The 25,398-nt window shown below is 47.7% G+C and overlaps 1 protein-coding gene across 1 annotated transcript in view; it reads right to left on the bottom strand.

The window, feature by feature from the left end:
- Window positions 1-25,398, bottom strand: part of LOC131288636 (homeobox protein araucan) — a 62,163-nt gene that overhangs the window by 3,494 nt on the left and 33,271 nt on the right. Inside the window, exons 2-3 of the mRNA XM_058317790.1 lie at window positions 19,587-20,003; window positions 10,933-11,039 (exon numbers count right to left, since the gene is read on the bottom strand). Of these exons, the coding sequence (XP_058173773.1) occupies window positions 10,933-11,039; window positions 19,587-20,003 (524 nt within the window). The remainder of the gene's footprint in view (window positions 1-10,932; window positions 11,040-19,586; window positions 20,004-25,398) is intronic.

Here is a 25,398-nt window from a genome sequence, read left to right as displayed (position 1 = left end):
CAACCAACCAAACTAACCGTCCATTGATGGAAAGGATGTAAGGACGTGAGTGATGTTTTTCGATCCGTAACTTTTGCAGCCGATTTTGGTTTTCGTCTCACTCCGCTCGGGAACGCGCGAACAACGTGTTCTGGAAATCTCCAGCGTTCATCTAGAAACCGTTTTCCTCTTTCCCATCATCCGCACCACCAACTACGCACTGGCAGCCGGGTTCGATTGTTCATTAAGACCTAACCGTGACCGAAGGGGACCGACAACACCAACACCAGGCACCGATTTATCTGCGCACATCGGCGACAACGAGCGCCTTGGCGACTGCCGGAGTGTCCCATAAAGCTGACGCCATGTTTTACAAGTTGCGCCTCGGTAACGCTGCACCATCGCTCCCACGCGAAAGCAACCCCCTCCCCTCCTTTGCTGGTGGTGGTGTGGGTCTCATTTGCGAAAGAAAACCGCAGGCTCGATTTGATTCTCAATTGAATAAACATTTAAGCAATTATCAGCATCACGAAGCCCGAACGAAGCCCGAACGACCAAATCTGTGTGTTCGTTTCCTTTTTGTTGTTCGAGTTTGAGACATGATATATAACCCCCTCCCCGCGAACAGGGGGACGGGGGCGTACGTGTGTATGTTGGCAGACTCGCCCGACGGGAACAGCAAACATAAATGGCGGGACGGGAAAAGGAAAACCGGGTGTCTCCGGTTTGAATGAATGGCGATGTTGTGTATAAAATCATTAAATGTATTTTCTGCCCTTTTTCCCTTTTCACCCCCCACCGCCCCCCGCATAAGCTTCTTCATTCATGCTGCACGTTTGCGATGGATGCTGTAACGCCACCCCACTTCTCGACTTTGTATGTGATCTTCATCTCTTGCCACACGATGAAATATCTCCCCGGGAACCCGTCACAGACACGGTCGTGTTTTGTGTTTCTTCTTCTTTCCGCCCTTCTCCTTGGGGGGAGACTTATGTGCAAATTTGCATTTCAGCACACTGTTCGGTCGAGTACATCAGCGCCATTGCGCGCGTGTTACCGCCTCCTTATCGGCTCTTCCCGTCGAGTCGGGCCGAGTCTGGGCCGGCTTTATTCGCTCATTTAATAAAAATATAATTAATGGTAATTATTGCGCAGGCATGATCCAACGCCAACCGGGCGCAAGTGTATGTGGAAAACAAAAAGAGTTCTGTTTTTTCTCGCCACCATTTGCCATACTGTTTTTTTGTTGTTGTTGCTTCCCTTTTGCTTCTATTTTGCAAGAGCAAAATTTGCATGAGATGAGCCACAATCACTTGGCAAATGGCTGCCTTGGTACAATGGGGTGGAATGCTGTCGGCGGAGGTCGGGGTGAGGGTGCAAAATAAAATCGTTCCACATACCGACGGGGCCCATTTATTTCCGAGCAAATGGAGCACAAACGCATCAGGGGCCCTTGACGCATAACGACTAAATCATGGCTCGGGGAAGCTCGCCGCTCGTCCAAGGCGACGTCTCGCAGGAATGTGTGTAGTGAAGATGTTTAGCAACCGACAGACAGGTCGTTTAAGGGGAAGCGATTTGCCCCAAATGGATGTGTCTATAGCTTTTGCGATCTAAGTGTCTCGCAAGATTTGAATTTAAATGCCAGCTTGGGGGGACGAACCCCGGGTGAGGGGTGGGGAGGAGCGGTGAGTCGACCTGTTCAAGTCGTGATATACATTCCTTATGCGTACCACGTGTCCGGGGGGATTGTGTATGTGCGTGTGCCGGTACCAGACACTATAATGAAATCCTTTCCGACACGTCGTCTTGCGAGGGGATCATCAAACAATAAACTGCAGACTATTTTAATTGTTTTTCCTCTTCGTTCTTTATTGTTTTAATTAATGCATTCTGCAGTGAGCGTCAGAAAAAAACCCCATTGTTTCGCCCTCGACGAATTTAGCGAACATTCTCATCTCATTCCCTTTCAATTCCGAAGCGCCACATGACAAACCGGGCTTCCAAAACGAAGAAAAATAAAAGCGTTCCAACAAATCGCAAGCAAATCAATTGCAAGACATCTCCAACCCTGCCTTTGATGCATTGCTTCCTTTCGGTGTTGGCTGCAGCGGGCGAACGTAAAAGTGAACGTGCCCATATTGAGCCCCGCGTATCGGTTTTCGAACGAACGAATTCGATTGCGTGAGGCATCACCGAGGCCGGTTTTGGGTGTGCGACATTGTTTTGCGCGATCGAACATATTTATTAAAGCATTGTAAATGGACATCTTCCTGTCACGCTCACGATAATTTGTATGAGTTTATGTCTTTGTTGCGAAAGGAGCGTGTCGCTTCCTTCCGTAGTCCCCCCCCCCTTTCCGGAGGTTCATTTTACAAATTGGTTGTTCGAAAGTGATAGATTTTGTTGTTGTTCTGTGCCAGTATTCAGTATTTCTTCTTGAGTTTACTGAAAGTATTATTAACTAAAAATTTGATCACATTCTCTTTCGATAATTTGAACAACTTTAACAACTTCGAAGTATTAAATCAACAATTAGACAGAAGAAATAAATCAAGTCCACTTTCTCTATATCGTGGTTACATTGCCACCGATCCTGTTTATTCATATGACCCCCAACATTCAAATTGGGGGGAGTTTTACGACTCTCATAATAGGTGATGTTATGAGCTTTGATGAGGGGACAGTTTTACGATGCACTCGGTAGCCCTCGGGAACGACCAGTTGAACGATGCGTTCACCAAACAGTTTCGTCAACCACGGGAGATAAGAAATCGTTTAAACATCAAACAAATGTCACACACAAAACATGGACTACCCCCTCCGCCAGGGCCCTCAAGCACCCCAAAAGGGCAACAATCGAAAGGATGGGTGTACCGAATGCTTGCTTTACACTCCTCCAACTCCGTTCCGTCGCTTGTCGCGGTTCGGGTTCTCAAGCTCGCTCGGAATGGGGCCGCGCGATGTTCAGTAATTTCCAATCGCCCTCAGAAGAAGACCTCATTAATATTCACCAATCGATCCGGTCGGGTCCGAGAGTGTGCTATCCAAGAGTCGTGCGGATTTGGGGGGGCTACAAAAACGTCTCTCCCGAACGATCCGACGATCCGTTCAACGATCCGCCACTCAAACAGATGACAATCACCAAACGGAAGGGTAAGAAGAGAAGGAAGTGTACGCTGTTTCGAGGCCCCCCGTTCCTTCCTCAACCGCTCACCTCCCGAAGGGCGTCGGTAGTTGTCGGGTTAATTGTTAATCAATTGAATTATTAGTAATACATTACGCCCCGTCCAAAGGCGACTTCGAAACCAACGTCAACGTCGAAGTCGTGTGGCCACAAATCGGGCTCGGTACCGTCTTCCTTCCTCGCACCCTTTCGGAACACGCATCGGAATGCACCCCCCGGCTTCGTCCCGTCCCCCTTTGGTGCGTCCTTGGTTTGTGCTCGACGCGACCTGTAGTCTTTCCTGTAAAGCTTTATGTTTATGCCATTCGCTCGTTTTCTCGCTTGTCGCGCTCCGATCGTTGTGGCCAGTTTGAATAATTAGTAATTGTTACATGCCGATCGCGGAACGGATCGCGTTGAAATTCAGCGTCGGGGCGGCACCGGCCTCATTATCGATCCCGTCCTCGCGCGGCCACCGCCGATCCTAAAATGCCCCTTTTGACAGTTTCGGACGGCCGAATGCGGCTGCAAAATCGGAACTTTGCATCGGCATTGCGCCCGTAAACGGTAATCGCTTCGCAATCGCCGGGCCTGCTGACACGCTGACGACCGTCGTCGGCATTCCCGCCGATCATGTGTCTTGCGATCGATCACTTCCTTTTCCCATTCCGGGGAGGCAGGCGATAAAACGCCGTAAAAAGGTGGGCCTGAGAATTACAATTCATTAGATGCGTGACGTTTGTTTTCATCTCTCCCGGCCCATTCCTTGCTCTTCCGCTTGTTTTTCTTCTCGGGAAGTGTGGGATTGACTCATCGTTCTCATAGCCATCCTTGGGCGCAATACCGAACACACGCTCGAAAGGCTCCAAGGTTTGGGAAGCCCATTCCATCTGTCTTGCGCCTCCCGCCCTCGAGATGGTTTTGTTTGGTTTCGCTGGCTTGAAGACTTCATCTTTTACGATCCCCCGATGTAAATGAAGCCTTTCGACCAAACGACCAAATCATCGCCGCCGGTTGAAGTCGATTGCTACGATAATGTTTTTAATGGGCTCGGGCCGGTTTTATGCTGCGTCCAAGTTAAGGCTCCCGATGATGCCGGCTGCCATAAAGCCAACCCTTACCGGCCGCGTCGATTAAAGGCTTCGATAATTTGAGCGATCATCGGAAGCTCGATCTCCCCCCCCCGGGTGATTTGGAGATAGTTGTACGAAGCTCGCAACAAAACTAGTTGCTATTAAAGTAATAAAAAAAGGCTACGGCCTGTTGCTTTCTTTCGTGTCGCATTAGAACTAACGTCGCCGGTCGGGAAAGGTTTCCAAAGTGCCGTGTTATTTATACCTCAACCCCCGAACGGACAGAGGGCCATCGAGTGGATAGCCGCGATTAATCACAAACTTACTAAAACCACGCTAAAAAAAGCGACCGCTCGTAAATTGAGCGGAATCGTTTGGGAACAAATCAAACTGGTGCGTAACGAAAGGGAACAACAAATTCTAACATGGCGATCGCTTGGCGGCGCACTTTTACAGCCAATAAAATAATTGATTAATGTGAAACGATATCGGCAAATTAGTATTCAGCCATGTTCGGTTCGCGCCAATTGCCCACCCCCACCACCCCGGGGTGCCCCCTTTCCTTTCCCTTTCCACGCGACACAAGACACGACTTCGTTCCCTGAACTGATCGTTCCTCATAACTTAAGCTCGACCTCACGAGACTTACGGCCAAGATGCTGGATTGAAAAATTCAGTGAAGTGAATTCAGTATGCGTGTGTGTGTGTGTTTGTGTCCTTGTACGCGGGCGATGGAGCAATTTGCATCTAGTCACATTTTTGCCAATTAAACGCGTTTGACTTTGGGCGAAGACGTCGGCTCGTTGATCTTCTCGCTCACCCACGGAGGGAGGGGGGAATGGGGCAGATGGACACTACCCCGCGGCGTCGTCTGGGGCGAACTAATATGTAGGCCTTTCCTTTTAAATTAATACATATTACTTAATAAAGTGTACAAATTAATAGTGACTCGCCGACGGTGACATCTCGCTTCGGTTTGGCCCGCACGCTGCATTTGCATTTGCGCCATCCGTCCGGTATCGGATAATGAACATGCGCATTTTATGGCAAACGGTTTCTCGGGTCCTCCCCTTCCCTACTCGGTAGGTTGCTCGGATTACACAGTGGGAGCGAGGCGCAATTTGGCGAAGGAAAACCATACCATCCAGCCACGATCGACGACAACGACGACGATGAACGATCGCCCGGTGCAAGGTGTTGACAATTTATATCGTTGTAAATTTTCCCGCCCCCCTTCCCCACTTCTCTCCTCAACGCTAACCATCACCAGACGGCCTTTGATGGTGGCCATCGACACTACCGCCGGGCAACAAAGCGCTGCACTTTGCACAATGCAATCGAACCGTGCAGTTGCATCCAACCTTCCGGCGCTGATGGACGGAGATGGAGTGGGAAATAAATATGCAAGCGCCCCCCCCCCCCCCTCCCCCTCCCCCTTTTTTTCTGGGCTGGCCTGATAAAGGAGATAAATTACGAACCATTCGGGCGGCCGTTCGGAGTGTCCGGGATGGATGTGATTGCATGATTTATTGGCCGTTCGGTCGCGCTTGTTCACTGATCGATTGTGGTGGCGGAGAGAGTAATTTTTTTTTTCTTTTCTTATTCGATCCGGTGGTCTTCACACACAATTTCTCCATCCTGATCTATTGTGGCCGATGGCAGAGAAAAACGAAAAAAAATGTGCTGACGATGGGGAGGTCGTCAACAGAGACGGAACCGCTTGGGAAGTCAATCATTCTTTGCCGTTCGATTTGACTTTACGCTCGGTCGCGTTAGCGATTTCGAATTTCGCGGAATAAAGCAGCGGTGTATGAATTTATCATTTTTCTCCATCCCACCCACTCTGTTTTCTACCCCTCTTCGGCTAATGGTTCCTTGGGCCAACGCGCCGGAAGCAACTGCTCGGATAATAGATTTTGTTCTAAGCGGAGAAATAAATACTCTTCTGCCGATCGTTTTCAGCTTGACAAACATGGAGGAAAGTGGTGGGGTGGTTTGGGGCGTTTTTTGGTGGCGGTGACAAATGGTACCATGGTCTCCCAGCCCCCATCTCCCGCCCCATTATATACGTTTATGTCCACGGAACTCACCAACAGTAAATCTCAAACATGACGTTCCTTCTTGATTGACTTTTGATAGGAAATAATGGTGCTCGAGCATTGTGTGTATGTGTTGCTGTATGCTTTGTCAATTATTTGGGCACTTTCAACTATAAATCCATCCAGTGGAAAGGGTAAATAGACGACTCTTCAATCGCTCAGCTTCACCGGTCTGAAGTATATTTGTAGAGCATAAATAAAATACAAAAATGGTTTACTGGGTTCAAGCTACGCAAATAAAGCAACATAAAATTTATTGAACGACAAATCGAATGGAGTAGATTGTTTTCCCACTCAAGAGAATGAGGAACAAAGGACGAATTTCCCAACCGGTAGGAGATTTACATTCCACACCCATCGAACCGGTCACGAAATGGACGAAAAATCATTCGCCTGATGATGGAGCGGTTCGAACCGAAATTAAAAAATTCATTAAACAAGGTAACGACATTACGTGGCCAGAAATGTTTGGCAGCCGGTTGACAAAATGGACGAGTCCTGCCGAATAATGGGCGCACTCGGTTCGTTGGATGTTACGTGCTTGTGTTCTGCTCTTTCGACAATCCGTTCCCTACCGATACGGCCGCTTTCTGTGCTTTGTAACGTGTGTTTGTAATGAATCTCCTCTTTTTTTTATCGTGACCGTTGTGTTGATGACACGAGTTTGGCACAAACAGAAAATAATACACCGACAAATTGAGAGCACAAAGCGAGTGCAAAATTTCCATTCGGATTACAGAGTGCCGAGCCGTCGAAAAAATGATAAAACTCAACAGCTGTCAGCGGCAAATCGAATAGGCACTGGTTTACGGAGCCTCCGATGAGAATCGAATTTTGCAACCAATGAAACCCCCCTCCTCCAACCCCCTCCAAACCCGGGATTTCATGTGCACTTTGGTTTCGACATGTAATCCCGATTTAAAAGAAGCAACTCGAACCATAACCTCAATGCCGTTTCTTTCCATTTCGATGGTGCAGTGTGTGTGAGTGTGCGAATCGATTTTTTTTTATTTATTGCCATGCAAAGGAAGTTGTTTCTCGTCTTTCCACTCGGGATGTGTTTTTTCGGGGGAGGAAAACATGAGATGTAAATTAAAGAGCAAGTTCATTTACGGATAATCAACGAACGATGTAATCGGACACGATGGTATCGAGAGAAGTTCTTAAATTGTTAATGACTGCACCGAGCGGTGAGTTGCTCAGTTGAAAAATACTTTTACAATTGCATTTTACTACATTTTGAACGTATATTAATGTTTTGTACTTTGAGTTATATTAAATTATTAATTAAGAAATGTGGAATTGTGGTAAATAAAATACACCTTTCACGATGTATTCACCACCACGAAATCAACATAAACTTCATCCAAAATATTCAATTCTCTGTTTCTTGACACTTTAAAACCTCTTTTTCCTCAACAGGTGTGGAATTAGTCATCAATACCTTGTAGGGTCGCAGGTGAAACACGGCCTTCTAAACAACGTATGGTCACGATGTTCCGAGGGAGGAAACTCCATCATCCGTGTCCCCTTCGAAGCGCTACCCATCGTAATGGATCACGGTTGATAGGATCGCGGAAAGATGGTTCAGGCCAGATAAGCTCAACCGCCGGGGAAGTGACAAAAACGCAACCACAAACCCAAACAGTGAAAGCCGGACGGACCTCACCGCTGAAGATTGATATATTCTTCTTTCGGCTTCAAAACCGTCCACGTTTTTCCAATTCATTAGCGGTCAATGTCGAAGGTTTGAAGCGCGACCACTTCGTGACACGAAAAGCCAACCGTGCCGACCTGTTCGCTTTTTCCTAACACCGTGGCGGGCGCTTCCGGTTTCGACCACCGACGACGACGACGACGACAACGACGACGACGACGATGGATCGGATCGGCGGCCACGATGACACACTGTCTTCATTTCACGCCCTTATCGGAAGTGGCCCGTTTGACAGACGCGTTGCACGGTGCGGTGAAAAATTGATGAGAGCCTCGATTGAGGAGGAAATGCCCGATCTTATCACGGATTTAGATGATAGACACGCCGGGTGTCGGACGGGGATGGTTTTCCTGTCCTTTCTCAACCGTTCCCTAAGGCAACCGAGCGCTTCGTCAACGCGTCCAATTGTCATTCTATCTGACAAACTGACCCCGATGTCTCTCTTCCTCTCCCTCTCTCTTTCTCTCTCTATGGTTCCTGATGGCTCCATCTTAGGCTGCAGCTAATCTTTCTACGATCCACGAGCGAATGCCGGATAATGGCCGAAAATAGACATAATGTTTTCTCGTTCGCTTCAAACCCCCATCCGTCGACGGAAACCACACCGTTTCGTTCAGAAGTCAAGTCATGATGCAATTATTGGGCTGTTTATCAGAAAATGCCACAATTAAATGGTGATGTTGGCACAAGACGCGAACCTTGCGGACGTTCATTTTGCATTTCGCACACATAACAACCATCCATTCGCTGATGAATCTGATTATGGATCCAACAGCGTCGTGTTCCACCGGCTGGGAGTTCGCTGGAACGAACAACAACTAGGCATATGGCCCCGAAACAATGGAGCAGGCCGATGTTGACATGCAGCGCCCGCTGGTGTCGAACGCGAACGCGAAAGCGACACAATATTACCGGGAATTGACAGCGGGCGGAATAATAAATTGGCATCATAAACGCATCCATAATTCATCAACATTTACAAGCCAGGCGGCTGGTGAAAGCGGCAAGGAGGTTTGGACATACTTCTTTGCCTCACTTCTGTTGCGTTTCGGTTTCGATTTGCGCGACCTAAAAGACGTACCTCTTGGCGGGAAGAAAGTATGGTGATGGCGGTGGCAACATATGTTTGATGCGTGGCTACCGCGGGGCGTAGCCAGGAAAGGGAAACATAACGACACGATCGAAAACAGCATGATCAAACATTCATAATCACCTCTTCAGCGGCCCCACGAGTGTGTCGAAAGCTTAGGTGTAAGCACGGGTTGTTTTAAAAAGTACTTCTTTCCATGCCCTCCGATACTGTCGTAAGTTTGTTTCGTCTTTGTCAGAGCAAGGCAAGGCGCGAAAAACGTGCCCACATTTAACGCATCGGCGCGCACTTGGCGGCTCTTTTAACCCAAACCTGATGTGCTGTGATGTCTAAATTAAATGAAAACATTTGCCGCATAATTAAGACACTTTACATGGCTCGGTACCGGAGGCCTCCGAAAGGTTGCGCAAAGAAAAACGGTAGAAGAAAACAACAGCCAACCACAAAAAAATGAAATAGACACATTCCTTGTTCACTTTTGATGGTGATGCAAGAAAGATGTGAGAGAAAGTGGGAACATGAGCCGCTGTAAAGGGTTGGCTCTTCCAACACATTTTTGATAATTCGAACAACATGCAAATGTGGATTTGATTTCCAATTTCAGACAGATAGGGGACGTGCAAGTTTACAAACACTTCATGTTAATGGGGCATAGCTTGTGCTTCTTTCGATTCAAATTGATTGTGGCATATCAGAACGCACGGTAGTTATATGTTGCGTTACATCACTTGTAGATTAAATATAGCACCACCGTAGTCCTACTCCTCAATCGGGAAGGTCTATCTTCTTTCTTCAAAGCCGACGCACTCGACGCAAAAGCCTTCGACCAAATCACACAAGAAACCTCCGACAACCGGCACCTCTTTCTTCGTTCGTTTGGCGGCGACTTTTTTTGCCTGATTTCAGAAGGCAAAACAAATTCAGTAAATCACTCATCAACATCGCTGTGGCAAGTGGCGACTGATAAACAGTTTGTTTGTAAAACAAGTGTTTGTTTTTAATTCCGCCGGCCGAGCGTCAAAGCGCTTTGGGTTGAAGAGGCCTCATCGACGGTCCGTGGTTGTCCGTGAAAATCAATCACTAATTTATCACAGAAGCGCACACACGCGCACAGAAATGTGCCGGGCACGTCCGTGAGTTAATGTTGTTTGCCTTTGGTTAATGTAGAATAACTGCATCCGTCAGTTCCGCCAAGGTACTAGAAGCTGGTGCATTTTAACTCCAAAGAGTTCGTCCACACCAAACAGCTCATGAAGTGTCCCTGCGAGTGTCAGCTGATCAAAGAACACCGTCGTCGTCGTCGTCATCGTCAAACCACCGTTCCCAGCGGTCTCTTGCACGCCACGAAACAGTCATAAATTTGTCATCAACAGTTTCGGCTTAGAAGTTTGTCACATGAAAGCGACCGACCGCAGCATGTACGCGCCCCGAAAGGTGCTGAAACTGCGCAACGCCGCCAGCCAAAGAAGCCGACCGAACTACGTGTGATCCTTGCCTAATTAATCAACTTTTTACAGGCGCGTTGCAGTTTTGCTTTGCTGGCAGGATGGCCCAGAGCCAAAGGATACGACGCTCGCCGTCCGGGGGCGAGACGGGAAAACATGTGTTTCTGGTAGTCGGTGTTCTCTCGCACCCGAGATTAACGAGGAACTAATCTCTAGCCGTGCTAGTCATTTGCACGACAAGCTGTCAGATTTGCTCTCTGAAGTCCACCGTTCTGATAATGACTGCAAGCAGTGGTTAGGGTTGTCCTTCCTCTTCGCACCCAGAGTGGGAAGGTAGAAAATCGGGTCATCGAAAATACTTACGAGTTGAACGGATAGCCGAAGGCCGCATCGTACGGATGGTAGACGGAGGGATAAGGCCACGGTGCGCCGCCTGCTGCCAGGTTTTCCTTCAGGTCAATACCTGCGGCCTGCAAAAAAAGATAAGAGATACGATTAGGTCCATGATGAAAACACTTGCGAAACTAGACCGCCTGATAACGAACCGAAATGAAATGATCTCCGGTTGATCCCTTAGACATCGAATACTTCATTATTAGCTTACAAAACCCAAACTCGTTACAAATTGTTCTACAACCTTCAACGGGCCTGTCAATACTTGGTCTGGCAACAAATTCTGGATGTGTGGCACAAATCCGCCAAAAGCTGTCGTACGCACTGACGGAGGTCGCTAATTGTGGCCCGAACTCATCAATTCCGGGGAAGTTTTTACTCCTATTGCAACCTTCCCCAGTAGGACACTCTAATTGTTGTTATTTATGTTTATGCCACCGTTTTTGAGGTGCTGATGCTGCGGCTGCGTTATCAAGAAACTCCCGGCGCCACGACATCAGACTCCGACCGGCTCCGACGGCACCCAATTAAAGTCACACCACTGGACGTTCGCTGACCTTGCCCTGTTCTTTTTTTTATGGCGTAGCCCATAGAAGCAATCGGTAAGTTGTCCGCCTTCCTTCACCGAACAACGCCATGAAACTCCACCTGCCCCTTGGAGGTCATCGGGTACTGATTACCGCCACCGGGCACTGAGTCCGGGCGATTCTGAAATAGCTCGTTCGCTCGGTTTTGGGGTCAGTCCGGAGGCCCCAACGATCGACCCGACGATCCAGAAGAAGAACGAACCAATTGCCCATTGGCTGTCAAGAAACAACGGCACCAACGCCGGACCTGGCGGCCAACTCTCTTATCAGCGCCGAAGAAGACGAGCGTTCAGCGCTCGTAGATCGTCGAGTGGTTCGCTAGCGGAACTATCGCTCCGGCTCGACGGGCTCCCGACGAACGTTTACAGCGAATCTGACACGTAATTAATTTTATTTAAAACAAATTACGAACATGCCGTACACGGAGCTCCACGCACCGGGCTCATGCGATGACGCTGGTGAGCGCCACCCGGAGCCGATTCCAGTGGAGAGGAACAAAAAATCAACAAACAACAGCATCGGTTTTCAAACAAGTGGCAACCATTTGCTTTTTGTTATGATGATTCTATTAACGTGTTTCATCTTGGGGAGCAGCAAGTAGTTTGCTGTTGTAATCACGATGGGGGGAAAATCCGGAGCGATTAGAGGAACTCCTAGCTCCTGGTGGTCCTTTGGAGGGTTGTTTGGTGTAATGTTGTTTTGCTGCAGCTGCAGTTGTCAACCGAACAACGACATCCGGACACATCTTCGACACGGCGCACACTTTCGGATGCAAGTGCGAGTAAATTAACTTCACACTGCGTCTCTTATCGGTCTCTCGCACCATCATTAAAAGGAAAAGAAGAAAAAATCCAATACACAAGTTTTTTTGTGCCATTGTTAATCTTCTGTGACGCTCTGATTATCAAGAATGTCCGAGAATAGGAGCTTGTTGTAGTAGTATTTCTTGCAACTGTCATAATGAGTGTAGGGAGCACTTTTCCTAGAATATCTCGCGAGTTCCTTCCTGTAATTGGTAAGATAGACGCAATAAGACAAACAAAAACGAGCGCGAGATATTATTAAACGGTCATTGATTGAGTCCTTCGTTTGCCAAATCATTCGAAGTTAATTAGGAAACTCTTATTTTGTTCTTCGCCATTCTTCTGCCTGCGGAAAAAAACGTTTCCACGTAACTTGATGTCAATTGAGGCACTATTTTTTTTTTGCACGACCCGTGACCTTCGGCTTGCACCATGATTAAAAAGGTCATCACCTCGCCTGTAATCGTTCGACCATGGGTGGAAGACGAATAATTGCATTTCGTTCACACTCGGGGTTCAATCTCGGCCGAGCCCGACGTGCCTGGCAGGACATCGGTAGAGCGAAAACAAATTAAATTGTTGATTTTCTAACCCTCCGCGTGCGTTTTTCGCCTGCAGACACAGGTTAATTTGTCACGCGTCATGTCTGCGGGCTCGGCGTGCTGCCAATGGCCTCAGAAAGTTGGCGGCCGTGTCGATTAGAAACGAACCGGCGAACCTAAAACAAAAAACCCACATGCAAACAACGATGAAGAAATCATAATGTTGCCGTTGTTTTTGCCCTCGTCTGGAGGTGTGCACACGCGTTCCGTTTTATCGAAACATAGCGATAATGGTGCAGGGGAACGTTCGCGCGGCACGTTAACAAATAAGTGGAAATGTATTTTGCCGGCGAAAGGTTAAACAGTTGGTTGGGCTTTTAATGTTTTGCCAAACTAGCAGTCAGCTAGAGGTGAAACAAACAAACAACCAAAACCGGGACCAGACAGAAGGGCAGACCGATGTTGTTAATTCACAAACTTAAACCGGTGGTCAATTTTTAATTATATGCTCTATTTTTGCATGCTTTTGACTTGTTGCAGCACGTTCGACGGTAGCATTTATTTTGCTCGCCGACAACGCGAGATTTCCACAAGCAAACTTTGCCGGAGCCGGCGACGTGCATATTATCTAACGAAATCCTTGCGCCGTGTTTAGACCGTGCTCGTGCACCGCAGAAAACATTGTCCGGGCAGGGCCTGGCAACGATCAAACAGTGAAGTGGGTAAAGAATCATTCATAATTTTTCCCATAAACATCACCGGGAGGGGGAAAAACGGTTGAACAAAGTAGAAAATTGTATCCAGTCGGTCGCGAGGTTCGTGTGACTGGGTGGCTTCGCTTAGCGAAAGGCCATTCGGTCAGCATAAACATAAATCCGACCCCGAAACTCCCTTCCCCGCAGGGGCCCATCCCGTCTTGCCGTACGTGACTTCGGAGGGAAAACAAAACGCTCTGACCGGGGACTCGCTTTTCCGAAGCCATCATCGAAAAACATCGCCCTCCACGATCGTGCAGCGTTTGGGCGATCGCCATCTGATCGACTGCTAGATGATCGCGCATAAATCCTACGTCTTCCAACCCCTTCCTACCCTCTTCTGGCCCCTCCCACGGACAACCGACGCAAATCCGAGGCTCACGTTGCAGCTCAACTCAAACAGAAACCCACTCCACGTAACGGGCCCGGTTGTTATTCGTTGTGGCGAAACCGTGTTCGAACAGCCTATATTATGTTAGGCGTAGTTTACAATACAAACAACCCACCGAGGCGGTCGCCAAGGTGGCCGGGAGCGCGCGATTAAGTACTACGACCCTGGGCCGATCGGGATCTACCGCGTCGTTGTCGACTCCGGGTTCGGAACTACACCCGGACCGCCCAAGACGAACGCGAAATGTTTGTTTGATTGTTATACATCTCTCCGCTCGATGCTTTCTGTGTTTTTTTCCAGGCCGGGTCGAACTATCGCTCGCAAATGCGCTCCCCCGGGCCTTTGGGAACCCGAGTTCAGCAAACAATTGTCATTTGTCTACATCCTTCATCTCGCGCTCGTACGTTTTATAGGTCCGTGGTTCTGGGGAGTCACCGTTGCTCTGCACTAAAACAATGAACAACCTGCACCTGAAGCAGGGGGAAGGTAAATCCAAACTCCAAACCTGGCGCCAGATCCATGCGAGGCATGCGGCTGGACATAATCGGGTTGCAAGCAAATGAAGTCATAAAACTGCGCACCCAGAGTCCACAGACCGTCGTAAACAGGTTGTAAACCTGGGCAGCATATTACCGTGCATTTTGGATTGGAGGTTCCTTTTTCCTTGCAAGCGGTCGTAAAAAGTAAGACAGGAACATACCGGAGAAGCTCACATCCGGGCCCAGGGAATTAAGCGACCACAGGCAGATAGTAGAGGGGTTGAGCATGTGTGCGGAAACAGATAATTTGAAAAATTTTCACTCAAACCTTTTTTTGCTGTTCTTCTCCCATTCGAGGGTTCTTTTCCTTGTTTTCCTCCACCCCGCAGTAACTTTTTCTTCAAGGGTACAGACAGCAGTTTACTCTTCATAAATTATGCATACACCAACACGCAACCTCACCGAAAAGAGAGAGAGAGAGAGAGAGGCTCAGCTTCATTCAAGATCCTTCTTGCTTCTTAATATTTCGTCATCGATGCAATCGCTTCGTTTCGGCCACGGAAGAATTTTGATGCGATCAACTCTCTTTTGAGTGTTCAACAAAAGAAGAAAAGTGCCTCTAGAACAAAAACCAAACGAATTTGTCTTTTTCCCCAAAAAAGCGTTTTTGAAGATTCGCCCACCCGCGCGCCCCGCGACTGTCTCCCTCCGTGGTTGAGCCCGTCAGGAAGATAGTTAAGATAAATTATACGTACATGAACGTAATTTTTATTTTTATTGCTGACATATTTTCATTCCCTTTTTCCCGGCCGATCCCTTGGGGCTGTCTTTTATTTTTATTGTTCCTTTTTCATTTTTCTTCACAACAGGAAAGGTGAGCTCGACACTTATCGACTGAAAATTTATTCACGAGCTCACGCAGGAATAACTTTCCCTCGCCCCGGAAGGAAAGCCGGAAGGAAAGAGCTTAAGGAAGATAAAATTATAAAAAAGGACACCCTGTCACACATCCTTGGAAAGGAAGTTGCCTTCGACGAGCAGCATTTAGTTGTGCTTCTCGTTTTCACAGATCGTCGTCCGAACGGAGGAGTGCTAGTGGAAAACAACGACAACTGCCATTTACGGCAGGTGATTGACTTGCGCTTGGCAAATGCAACTAGGCATTAACGGACGGTTCCTGCAACCGCGAACCGCTTAGAAACGGGTTAGTCTCGTTGGCTCGAGGCTTTTTCTTTCCTTTCCCGTGGCCTCCCAAGATTACGATCACTTGATCGAAAGCCACAGCCGGAGGTGAACGCTAGAAGTACACCGGTGTGTGTGTGTGTGTCGTTGCATAATTGATTCATAAAAATGTACACCGTCACTCTGTTTAGAGCTTAGGTGCCGAGATGCATCTCACTCTCCCCGGGTGATTTGAAATGAAGACATAAAACGGGCATATTTATGTTTATTTATGTCCATTACCGCGGTTGAGGCTCGGACGTTTGCTTCCTCCACCACCAAAGTCCTTAAGTCACTTTCCTCCGCAAAGACAGGGTTAACAAGCGTTTGATTTATCTTTGTCCTGTGAACGAAACGGGGTGAACAGTTTGTGCTTTCAATTTCGAAAATAATTCAACCGTTGGCATTTCCTTGTGTGGATGGAAAAGATGATCTCATTCGGGTACGTACACAAACGTATTTCGGTTCATCCGCGTTTCGCTTTCGTTAACAATCGAACCACGAAGGTTCGGGATTAAATGTAGTCATTGTGAAAACGCACCTCAAACAAACGGAGAAGAATATCGCCCGCCTTTAAGGAGATCACCAGCGACTCGTTGCCCGCTGAATGACCATGTTGGAAATAGATTAACACCTTTCAACGGTCGTTTATGAAATTGAGCTCGACACCGCAACGGACAAGCATGGAAAATGTGTATCCGTCGAAACATGTTCGATACCCGACCACCAGCCCCCGCCGTACGAGTTGGGTAAGAGGATGAACGGAAAGATGGGGTGTGAGAGAAGCAAAAGCCTCTAGAAAAAAATACTCCAATGCCTAACTAGGCTCATACACACACACGCGCACAGGCACGTAAGCACCCACTTTTCGTTCGTTCATGCTTTTCCAACTGGAAGCCGTTTCGAATGGAGGCATTCACCTGATCGCCCGAAAAGGGGGAAAGCCCAAAGGCGGGCGGGAAATGTAAACAGAACGTCAAACAATTTATAGTTATCATGCATTTTATTAACAAGCCTTGAATTTATGATACTGTTTAGTTTACCCTTTCCCACCCCAGCGAAACGATCGGCGCGATCTCCGTGTCGTTTTGGGAGTTGTTCATTCATGTTGTTGCTCGCGCGTCGAACAAAACAAACATTCCCCCTCCCCGGGTGCGTATGTGTGGACATTCCAGGGCTTTTCTTCGGCTCGGGATGAAGGTATCCACCAAATCATCGGTCACGGGACAAAGGGAAAAAAAAACCCCGGGGATTCCAACACAACTCACCGAAGCCAGAGCCTGGTGGACAATCGAATTCGAATCATTTCGTTCCTCCCCGCTGCGTTATGTTCTCTGTCATGTTGGCTGCTTTTTATCCTTCTTCTTCTTCTTTTGCCCTCTTGCTCCAACACGGTTCTGCGTTTGCGTTGATTCAAGTTTCATTCAAGAAACAAAAAACACGGTAACCAAGCGACGAAGGAAGCGCGAGAGTATCGGGAGAGTAAAAGCAGCATTTTTTTCCTATGTTCCCGCCTGCATTCGTGCGTGCAACAGAACGGTACGCTTGCCGAACGCCCGGAACACTACGGGCGAAACCGCGATTGTCCGGCGACATAAATTGATTGGGCTTTATTCATAAATTTCTCGCATCCCCGCACGGAATACATAAAACGGAGTCAACCGAATACCGGCCCGAATCATCCGAATGCACGCGGTTCCGAAAATTTTTCGTACGAAAGCCAATGAGAAAAAAACATGGAGGGGGGAGGGTGGGGGAGAAGGGGAGAAACAATCAAGAGGTGGTTAAAAGAAAAAAAAACCCGTGACAGGAGGAATCATAACAGTGATTTGCAAATGCGACAGACAGAAGGGTAAATTTTAAAGGCATAAACATAACATTTGATTAAATTAAGACATTATTTATGCTAATCGATGATATTTTTTTTATTGATTCAACAGTCATCATCATCATCATCATTTTTCGTTGTTGTGGTTGAGAAAAAATACACGTCGGGAAGGGAATTGGAAAGCTTCCCGAGCTGGTAGAGATTAAAAGATTAAAAAAGGAAGCTGTACATTTGAGGTGTTCGTGTTTTTCCTTCTTCTCTTACGAGCGTTTTGTGGTTTAGCGTCGAGAAAGATACAATTCCGAGAAATTTATAGTAATTGCAGTCACAATCATCACTACCGCTTTTTTTGCCTAATGCCACGCTTTACATTGTTTAACATAAATAGGCTAAGCAGAGATTTTGTTGAAAGCCGTTTTTTATTTCCTGTGTTACGAACAAATGCCATAATGGTGGGTCTTTGGCGTCGTTCGAGATAAATTTAGAATGCTCGTTATTTGTGCCCAGGCTTAGACTCCTCTTTTTTTGTGTTAGAAAGATAACCAATCTATGGCGCCACGCGTGCCATTTTATTCATCCACGAAAAATGTGATACAACAGCTAGCAAACAGCTTCTAACCTCGTGAGACAAAAACCTGCTGAATAGAACCACCTAGAACGGTCCGCTATCTGCGGCTAGCTGAAGGCATGCGGTCCAGTTATTTTAGCCACACCTCACACACGTGAAGCAATACGGTTGTCTAACATCCATACGAACATGTAGCCACGCGTTCCACACGACCCAACAGGTTTTTTCCCCGTCTATATCTCTAAGTTCGTTAGAATAAAACAAAAATACGAAACCGCAAAAACTACGATTTACCATTCGCCAGAACATCATCGGGTGACGCGAAATATGTTTGCCTTTTATTTTGGCTTTTTGCACCCCGGAATACAAGAAAGCCCGGTCACTCACCACGTCCACGTTTAATCTGGCGGGAGGGGGGAGGAAAAAAGTGCGCCCGGTTGTCCACTACAGGGTGGGTTAAAAACCGCAAAAACACATCCCGTTATGAGCCACCAGATTCTACATAATGGCCCCCGCTGGGTGATGTTTTTATCCATTTTGTTAACCTTGTTTTTTGTTCTTTTTTTTTGTAGCTTGCCGCTCAACGGGATCTGGCTTCTCACGCACGCCTTCTGGTAGGCACAGATACAAACCATATCGTTCCGGCGTTCCGGCGAGGGATCGAAGTTCCGTAGTAAAAACCCGGCTACTCTTGCTAAACCGGGTTGCGAAAAACAAAGCGACACGTTCGGGGCGCTCGAGCACGGACGACAGACATTCCCGTGGCCAGATTTTTCCCTCCAACCGATAAAAAAAACCGGGTCCCAATCGACCCAGAAAAAGGAAGAAAAATCCCCTGGTCCGGCGAAATTTTGGTCAACACCCGGGGATGAAGCTGTGGTTAATCTCGGCGACTAGGATGCTTGGGGGGAGGGAATGGAATGGAAAAACAACCCAACCGAGGCGGATAGTGTCCCCAACCGGTGAGGAAGATCCAGCGTCAAGGTTCGGTGAAAATCGCTGTCCCAGGAAAAATGATATAGCTCGGGATAAAACAACCTTTTGCGGACATTCCCGCAACACTTCAATTTTGGGGTGAAGCAAAATGTGTGTGTAGTTTTCCTGGTTTTTTTTTTATGTTTCCTACCCCGAGGTTGTTCCGCGAACCTATGTCGTCAGTGCAGTCATGTTAACATCTTTCACTCTCTCCCTCCCTCTCTCTCTCTCGTTGTGGAATGAAAGTTTGAAAACACGGAAAAGTGATATTCACTCGGTTAGGAGCGTTCGTTTTCTATTTTTTCCTTGTTTTACTTTCACTATTCGCTCCGCACACATGTCACACATGTGTTTTCAGAATGTCCTTGTTCTCTTTCCAGTTTTTTTCGGTTCGGAAAGGTCCTTCCGCGGACCTTACAACACGGGGAACGTCAAAACATGTTCAACCCATCGGGAAATGGGAGGCATTACTTACCGCTGGGTTTGCGTAGAACGGAGCCTGATCGGCGCCGATGGCCGGGAAGTAGGCGGCCATCGTTTCCGGCGAGTAGGGCGCACTGTACATCGACAGTGGGACCCCGCCCGGGCCGGCGATTCCGGCGCTCGCGAGCCGCTGGTAGCTGATGAGATCGTACTGGCAGGAGCACACGGTCTGGCCGGAGATGGGATCGGTGAAGATGGGTCGGCCGGTGTCGCAGCAGCGGCCACCGGGGCCTCCGCCGCTCGAACCACCGCCGGACGCCCCGCCCGGCCCGGCCGACGACGGCGGACCGGAGGTAGCCGAGCAGGGTGAGGAACTCCGGGCGCTCGGGGGCACCGTCGTCGTGACGGCCATCGCGACCGGCGCGGTCGGGGGTGAGGAGGGCGCGGATGGAACTGTCGGTGTGGTACTCTGCAAGAAAAAGGGGGCGGAAAAAGAGGAGCTCGTTTGAGAACGATGTGTATATATTGAAACGGGCCGATAATGGAACAAATTATTGCACGCTTGGAATTGCTTCACACGTAGTTCCCGGGTTGGGGAGGTGAGCTGGGGAAGGGGTCGTCAAACCTCGGGAACGTGACGATTGCTTCATGCTTTGGGTTCCCTCACACTTTAGAGTCCCTATCACCCCTTAAGGCGTGTGTTGAAACTTTCCAACGTAAAGGGTAACCTTCCCGAAAAAAAAACGACTCTCCCATGTCATCGGCACTAAAACCCGAACCGGGCAACGGAACACGCACCTGAAGGAACGCAATAATAACATGACTAAGCCGCAAGCAATCGGCCGGGGAAGCGTGGGGGTTTGTGCCGGTGTATGTATTGGCAACTGTCAACCGCATGTCAAATGTCAAAATCAATCGTGACAGACATAATCACTCGGCCAGCCCAAGCGGCCGAATGACGTCCTGGTTGAGAAGGGGGGTGGCTGAGGAGTAGGTTAACGCGTTTTATCAGTCATCAGCACTGGAGGAGCACTGGAGGAGCACCGGCACGACTACCGGTTTGCTGCAGAAGACTTGCATCGCACACATCGCATGTGCTATGTGTGCTCACGCCTCGAGAATGTGACCCCCCCCCCCCCGTTTTCTCGAGAGGGGAGGGCGGTTGGTGACAAGGGATGAAGCGCAAATACCCGGGGACCGTCGGGTCCATAGAGTTCCCATATCAATATTGACTCTATAAATCACGCACGCATATAAAGTGAACCAATTTAATGTAATTACAAATACCGCGAGACCCCGCGCGCGATCGACATCAGCGACAAACGACGACGGCGACGACGACGACGACGTCGACAACGGACCATCGACATCCGTGTGTGTGTATGTGATTGGGAGGGAGGGGGGGGATTGAGTATGTGCAAACATAAACTAAATAGCCTCGCGATTCGATCGGGGGGCCCGCTTATCAGGAACTTCAGGCTACGGAGGACCTATGGAAGTTCTCGCGGAACCGTGTCCCGTGTGTCTGTTGCGCATCGGCCGGTGATAACGCCACTCGACCGAGCGACCAAAACCGCGGCCCCGGTGGGACGATGTTCAACATCGCCAACAACAGAATCAACCGAGAGCATGTTTGCCTACCTCCTGCGCTGTTCTTCGCCCTTGACCATCCCTCCCCGGTTCCGGCAAATATCGGTCGCCGTGATTGCATGCTCGAGCCGGCCGTGATTGTGCAACGGCGAAAGTGCAACGCCAAGCCGGACGCAAGCGCTGCATGCAAGGTATTTCCGCACGCCAGGGTCTTGCCAGAATTTCGCGGGGGGAACTATGGGATCCTAAAGGTTTACAAGTTCCAGAATATATAAGCAAACTATTTGAAGGCTTCGTAGAGCTAGAACTTGTTGACTAAAGATGGATATAAAAATCAGTTCTGGAACATTATGAATATCTTATTATTTAGTCCAAAAGCCGTCTGCCAGAATCAGATTAATGTCTTAAGAAAATATATCACATTATTATCTTCTGAATTAATATGGACCTTGATGCAACTATTTAGAGACCAAGTAGTAATATTCTGATATTCTTGATAAAATGTTAAATTAGTTAAACTCTTCGAGATCAAAAGTGTAGCCTTAGACACCATTGCTAAATTGATAACTTCTGGTATTCTGGATAAAATGAGGCATTATTTAAACTATTCGAGATCAAACGTGACGCCTTAGACACCAATGCGTAATTAATAACTTTTTGGAATTTAAATTCGCTTCAAGTTGGTCTTGTTTTATCCTAGACTGAATCGTCATCGTTCACTATCCTCCGCACTCCGAAACGCATGTCCTCTCCCCATTGGGGGTAAATCACGCACGAACGAACTGGAACTGTTTGAAACCGAACCTAGCTCGAACATCCAACCTCATTAAATCGCAGCTCACCGATGGGTTGACCTCCCTCGCGTAGGTGGTTAGTGCACTATGTCGCGTTTTGTAGGAAAAATAGTATTATCCCTATCGTCAACATTTAGGACACCATTAAAATTCTGTTATCACCACGCGCGCGCGCTCACCTTCCCGGGTTGGCGTTTGTGGTAATGTTTTGATAAAAGGATAAAAATGAAAAACGAAACAACGATGGCGCGGGTAATAACTTCACGCTCAGCAAACACCAAACACTCGGTCACACACTCCGAGCGCAACAGTTGAGTTGTCCAGTCGGTTAAGGGCATTGGAAACGGTCGTTTGTCGTTGCAGAATGCAAATGCACCCGCGGGAGAAGCTCGAGCTCGAATGCGCCCATGAATCAGATACGATTCATGCGGATGCACCCCGATGTGCATCCATTGGCTGGATGGATGAACATGTTTCACGCGGTACATATTTACATACTATGTTGTTTTTCTTTTCACCGTTTGCTCGATGCCATTAGAGATTATTTGGCACCGGGCTTGTACGTCGGGCGGAGGAAATAAATATTTGTCATCAGCCACGGCGTGTCTGACGGGTGGCCATACTTTGTTGAAGTTTGTAGGGTCATTGGAATTTGCAACATGTTTGCATTGAAGACACCATACATTTTTGAAAAATATAAATTACTAGCTCGAAGCCCCGGCGAAGCTCGGGGAGGAAAAATGTGACTAAAGTTTTTATTCTTGGTTCATTTTCTATGCTATATTTAGTTTGCTTACATACATATTAGTAGCAGTGATATCACGCGAAAATTTTCTTTCATCAATAGTCTAGGGGGCTAAGTGCATGGGTGTTGTTCCGGAGGATCGGAGTTCGAATCTAGGCTGAGAAAAACTTTTTTGTTGACGGTTGTGAAATATTTTTTCATGATTTTTTTAGATATTTAATGTAATTTTTCAAATCGGATAATAGTGCATGGGTGTTGTTCCGGAGGATCGGAGTTCAAATCTAGGCTAGGAAAAACTTTTTTGTTGACGGTTGTAAAATTTTTTTTTCAGGATTGTTTTTAGATATTTAATGTACTTTTTCAAATCCGATCATATTTTGATACATATTTTTCAAATTATCATAACCATTATTAAATTAAAAGTTTGGTGGTTCAATTTATTCACATATCCATATATACCTGTATTTTCGCTGTGCTGTCCATTCGTACAACTGGTGTACTGGTAGTGGTGCTCGAGCCTTGTATCAGAAGTTTGGTGTTCGAATCCCGAATGGGAAAATCTTTTATAGTACGAAATAAAATTTTTCTTCAAAATCTACGTTTGCCATTCAAGTAGCAATATTTCCTCGCTATTTCTAACTTGTGCTATGGTTCCTCGGCAAGACTACGGCTTCGCTCTTGGTAAACCCGTGTTCGAGTCCCGTTTCCACTTAGAGTCAGATTGTAAAAAGCATGGTTCCGTGCACTGTAAAAATGTAGGGTTTATTGCCACATCTCATCACGGGACTTTGAAACTGAGATTTATAAAGATAAAAAGATAATTTAAACTCTCAACTCAAATTAAATTAGAGTTGAAAACAGATGCTAAAAATTGAAATATTTTTTTTAACAATCATAAGGAGAAAGAAATCTTCAAAATAGGACAAATTCGGTTTCCAAATATTCATGTAACGGCTTTTCCTGAGAAATGGTTGAGGTGCTATCTACTTGATCGTACATGATCGCTCGGGGAAGACACATAAGATTATCAATAAGTAAATTGAATTATTACGTTCACGCCCCAAAACACGAAGAAAGCAGAAATGTTGCGATAAGATTGTCTACCGTGATGTTCTACGCTATCACAAGAATTCAACATCACATCAAACTGCTTTTCAAACACGGTTGTCACCTTAGTCTATGAATAGTGACAACGCTATTTTTTTCCCTCACTTTCTAGAAGTTGTGTTTATCGATGCGATAACATCTTGCTCAACGGAGCGTCGATTCATCACGTTGACCGAAGACATGCCCGAAGGATGTGTCGTTGTTTCCGATAAAACGCTGGAGCTTACTTGAACGAAAGGTTTGCCAAACCTCTCTCCATCTCCGCCTCCCTCCCCCGCGCCACCTACCGGCCCGTGGACGAAAGTAAACCCAATTCAAACCGAAACACTGTTCTTATTCCGGAAGCTCCTCAAGTGTGGAACATCAAAACCTTTACTACCGCCGTTTGGCCGTTTGCGCACAGACCGAACAAAGCACACACTCTTTACCTTGTTCCCTGCACCCGTTTCCCTTCCCACCCGGGCTGGCCTACACCTTATCTCGCACCCAAACCCAACAAGCCCGACCCAACCCGGGCTGACCGATCTATCATTCGGAACGCGCTGTTCGCGCGAGTTGAACAAGCTCGTTTTCACCTATTTGACACTTATCTAGCCACTTCGGGGAAGGTGTCCGTGCGGTGGTTTTCTTGGACGCGCGGAGGTGCGTGTGCGACCCGTGTTTCCCGTACAAAGTACGCCGTGTTTTGTCGTGTCGTTGTCCGCCGTTGTCAGGCCCATGTCCGGGGCAATAGGTGGACTGATTGATAAGCAGAAAATTGATTGAATTTCCCTCCGCCAAAAGGGCCGCCGAGGTTGTTGCGGTGAGATTGGGGGGGGGGAGGTTTTCAACAGACCCCAACGGACGGTTGGTTTGTGTTTGCAGCTATTTCTCCTCGTCCAGCTTGTCGATTGTTTGATACGCAACCATGTCCGGGAGCTCTGGACGGTTTTTCCGTGCCGGGGCGGAACGAAAGTGAAGTGCTTTTCGAAAGATAATGGCCGGCACCGGCTCGTTTTATTTTTAACTTAATTGAAATTAATCGCACCCACATCCGAGAGGTTGATAAAGCCGAACTGGAAGAAGGAAAACCCGAGCGCGGTAAAACTAGAACATAAATCCAGCTACAAAGCAGATATTGAAATTAATCCACTCCGGAGAAACCGTTTTTCCAACTCCATCGATCAGGCTCCCAAAAGGAAACTGACAACTCCAAACTCCTCCTCCGTGATGGCGCAAACGCTTGCGTGATGGCACAAACCGCCTCTTCGATGACAGTTTAAAGCAGTTTGAGTTTGTCAGAATCGGACATTCGGCGGGGTTTTTGGGGAGACAAACGCGGAAGCGGGACCGTGGCGTCTAGTGTTTCACAAACAGACACCGCCGGGATTCGGAAAGTAAACTTTCTTGGCAGTCAAACAAGCAACCCGGCTGCGTTTAGACCGGGCGAGTTCAAGGGTCGGCATCGCACGATCGCCGGGTGATGGTCCGTTTCCCGTTCCGATCGAGCTTCACCTCGAGCAAGCCCACAAGCCGGCCTACTTGGGTTGTGTTTTATTAATATTTTATTTTGTCATTTATCTCCATCCTTTCGTCCTCCCACCTTTCCGCGCGCGCTCTCCGCGAGTCCGGAATGTCCGATCTAAGTA

The sequence above is a fragment of the Anopheles ziemanni genome, chromosome 2 (genome assembly GCF_943734765.1).
Source record: "Anopheles ziemanni chromosome 2, idAnoZiCoDA_A2_x.2, whole genome shotgun sequence".
Lineage (NCBI taxonomy): Eukaryota > Metazoa > Arthropoda > Insecta > Diptera > Culicidae > Anopheles > Anopheles ziemanni.
Note: the sequence above shows the minus strand (reverse complement) of the source record. Positions and strands in the feature narration are given on the sequence as shown.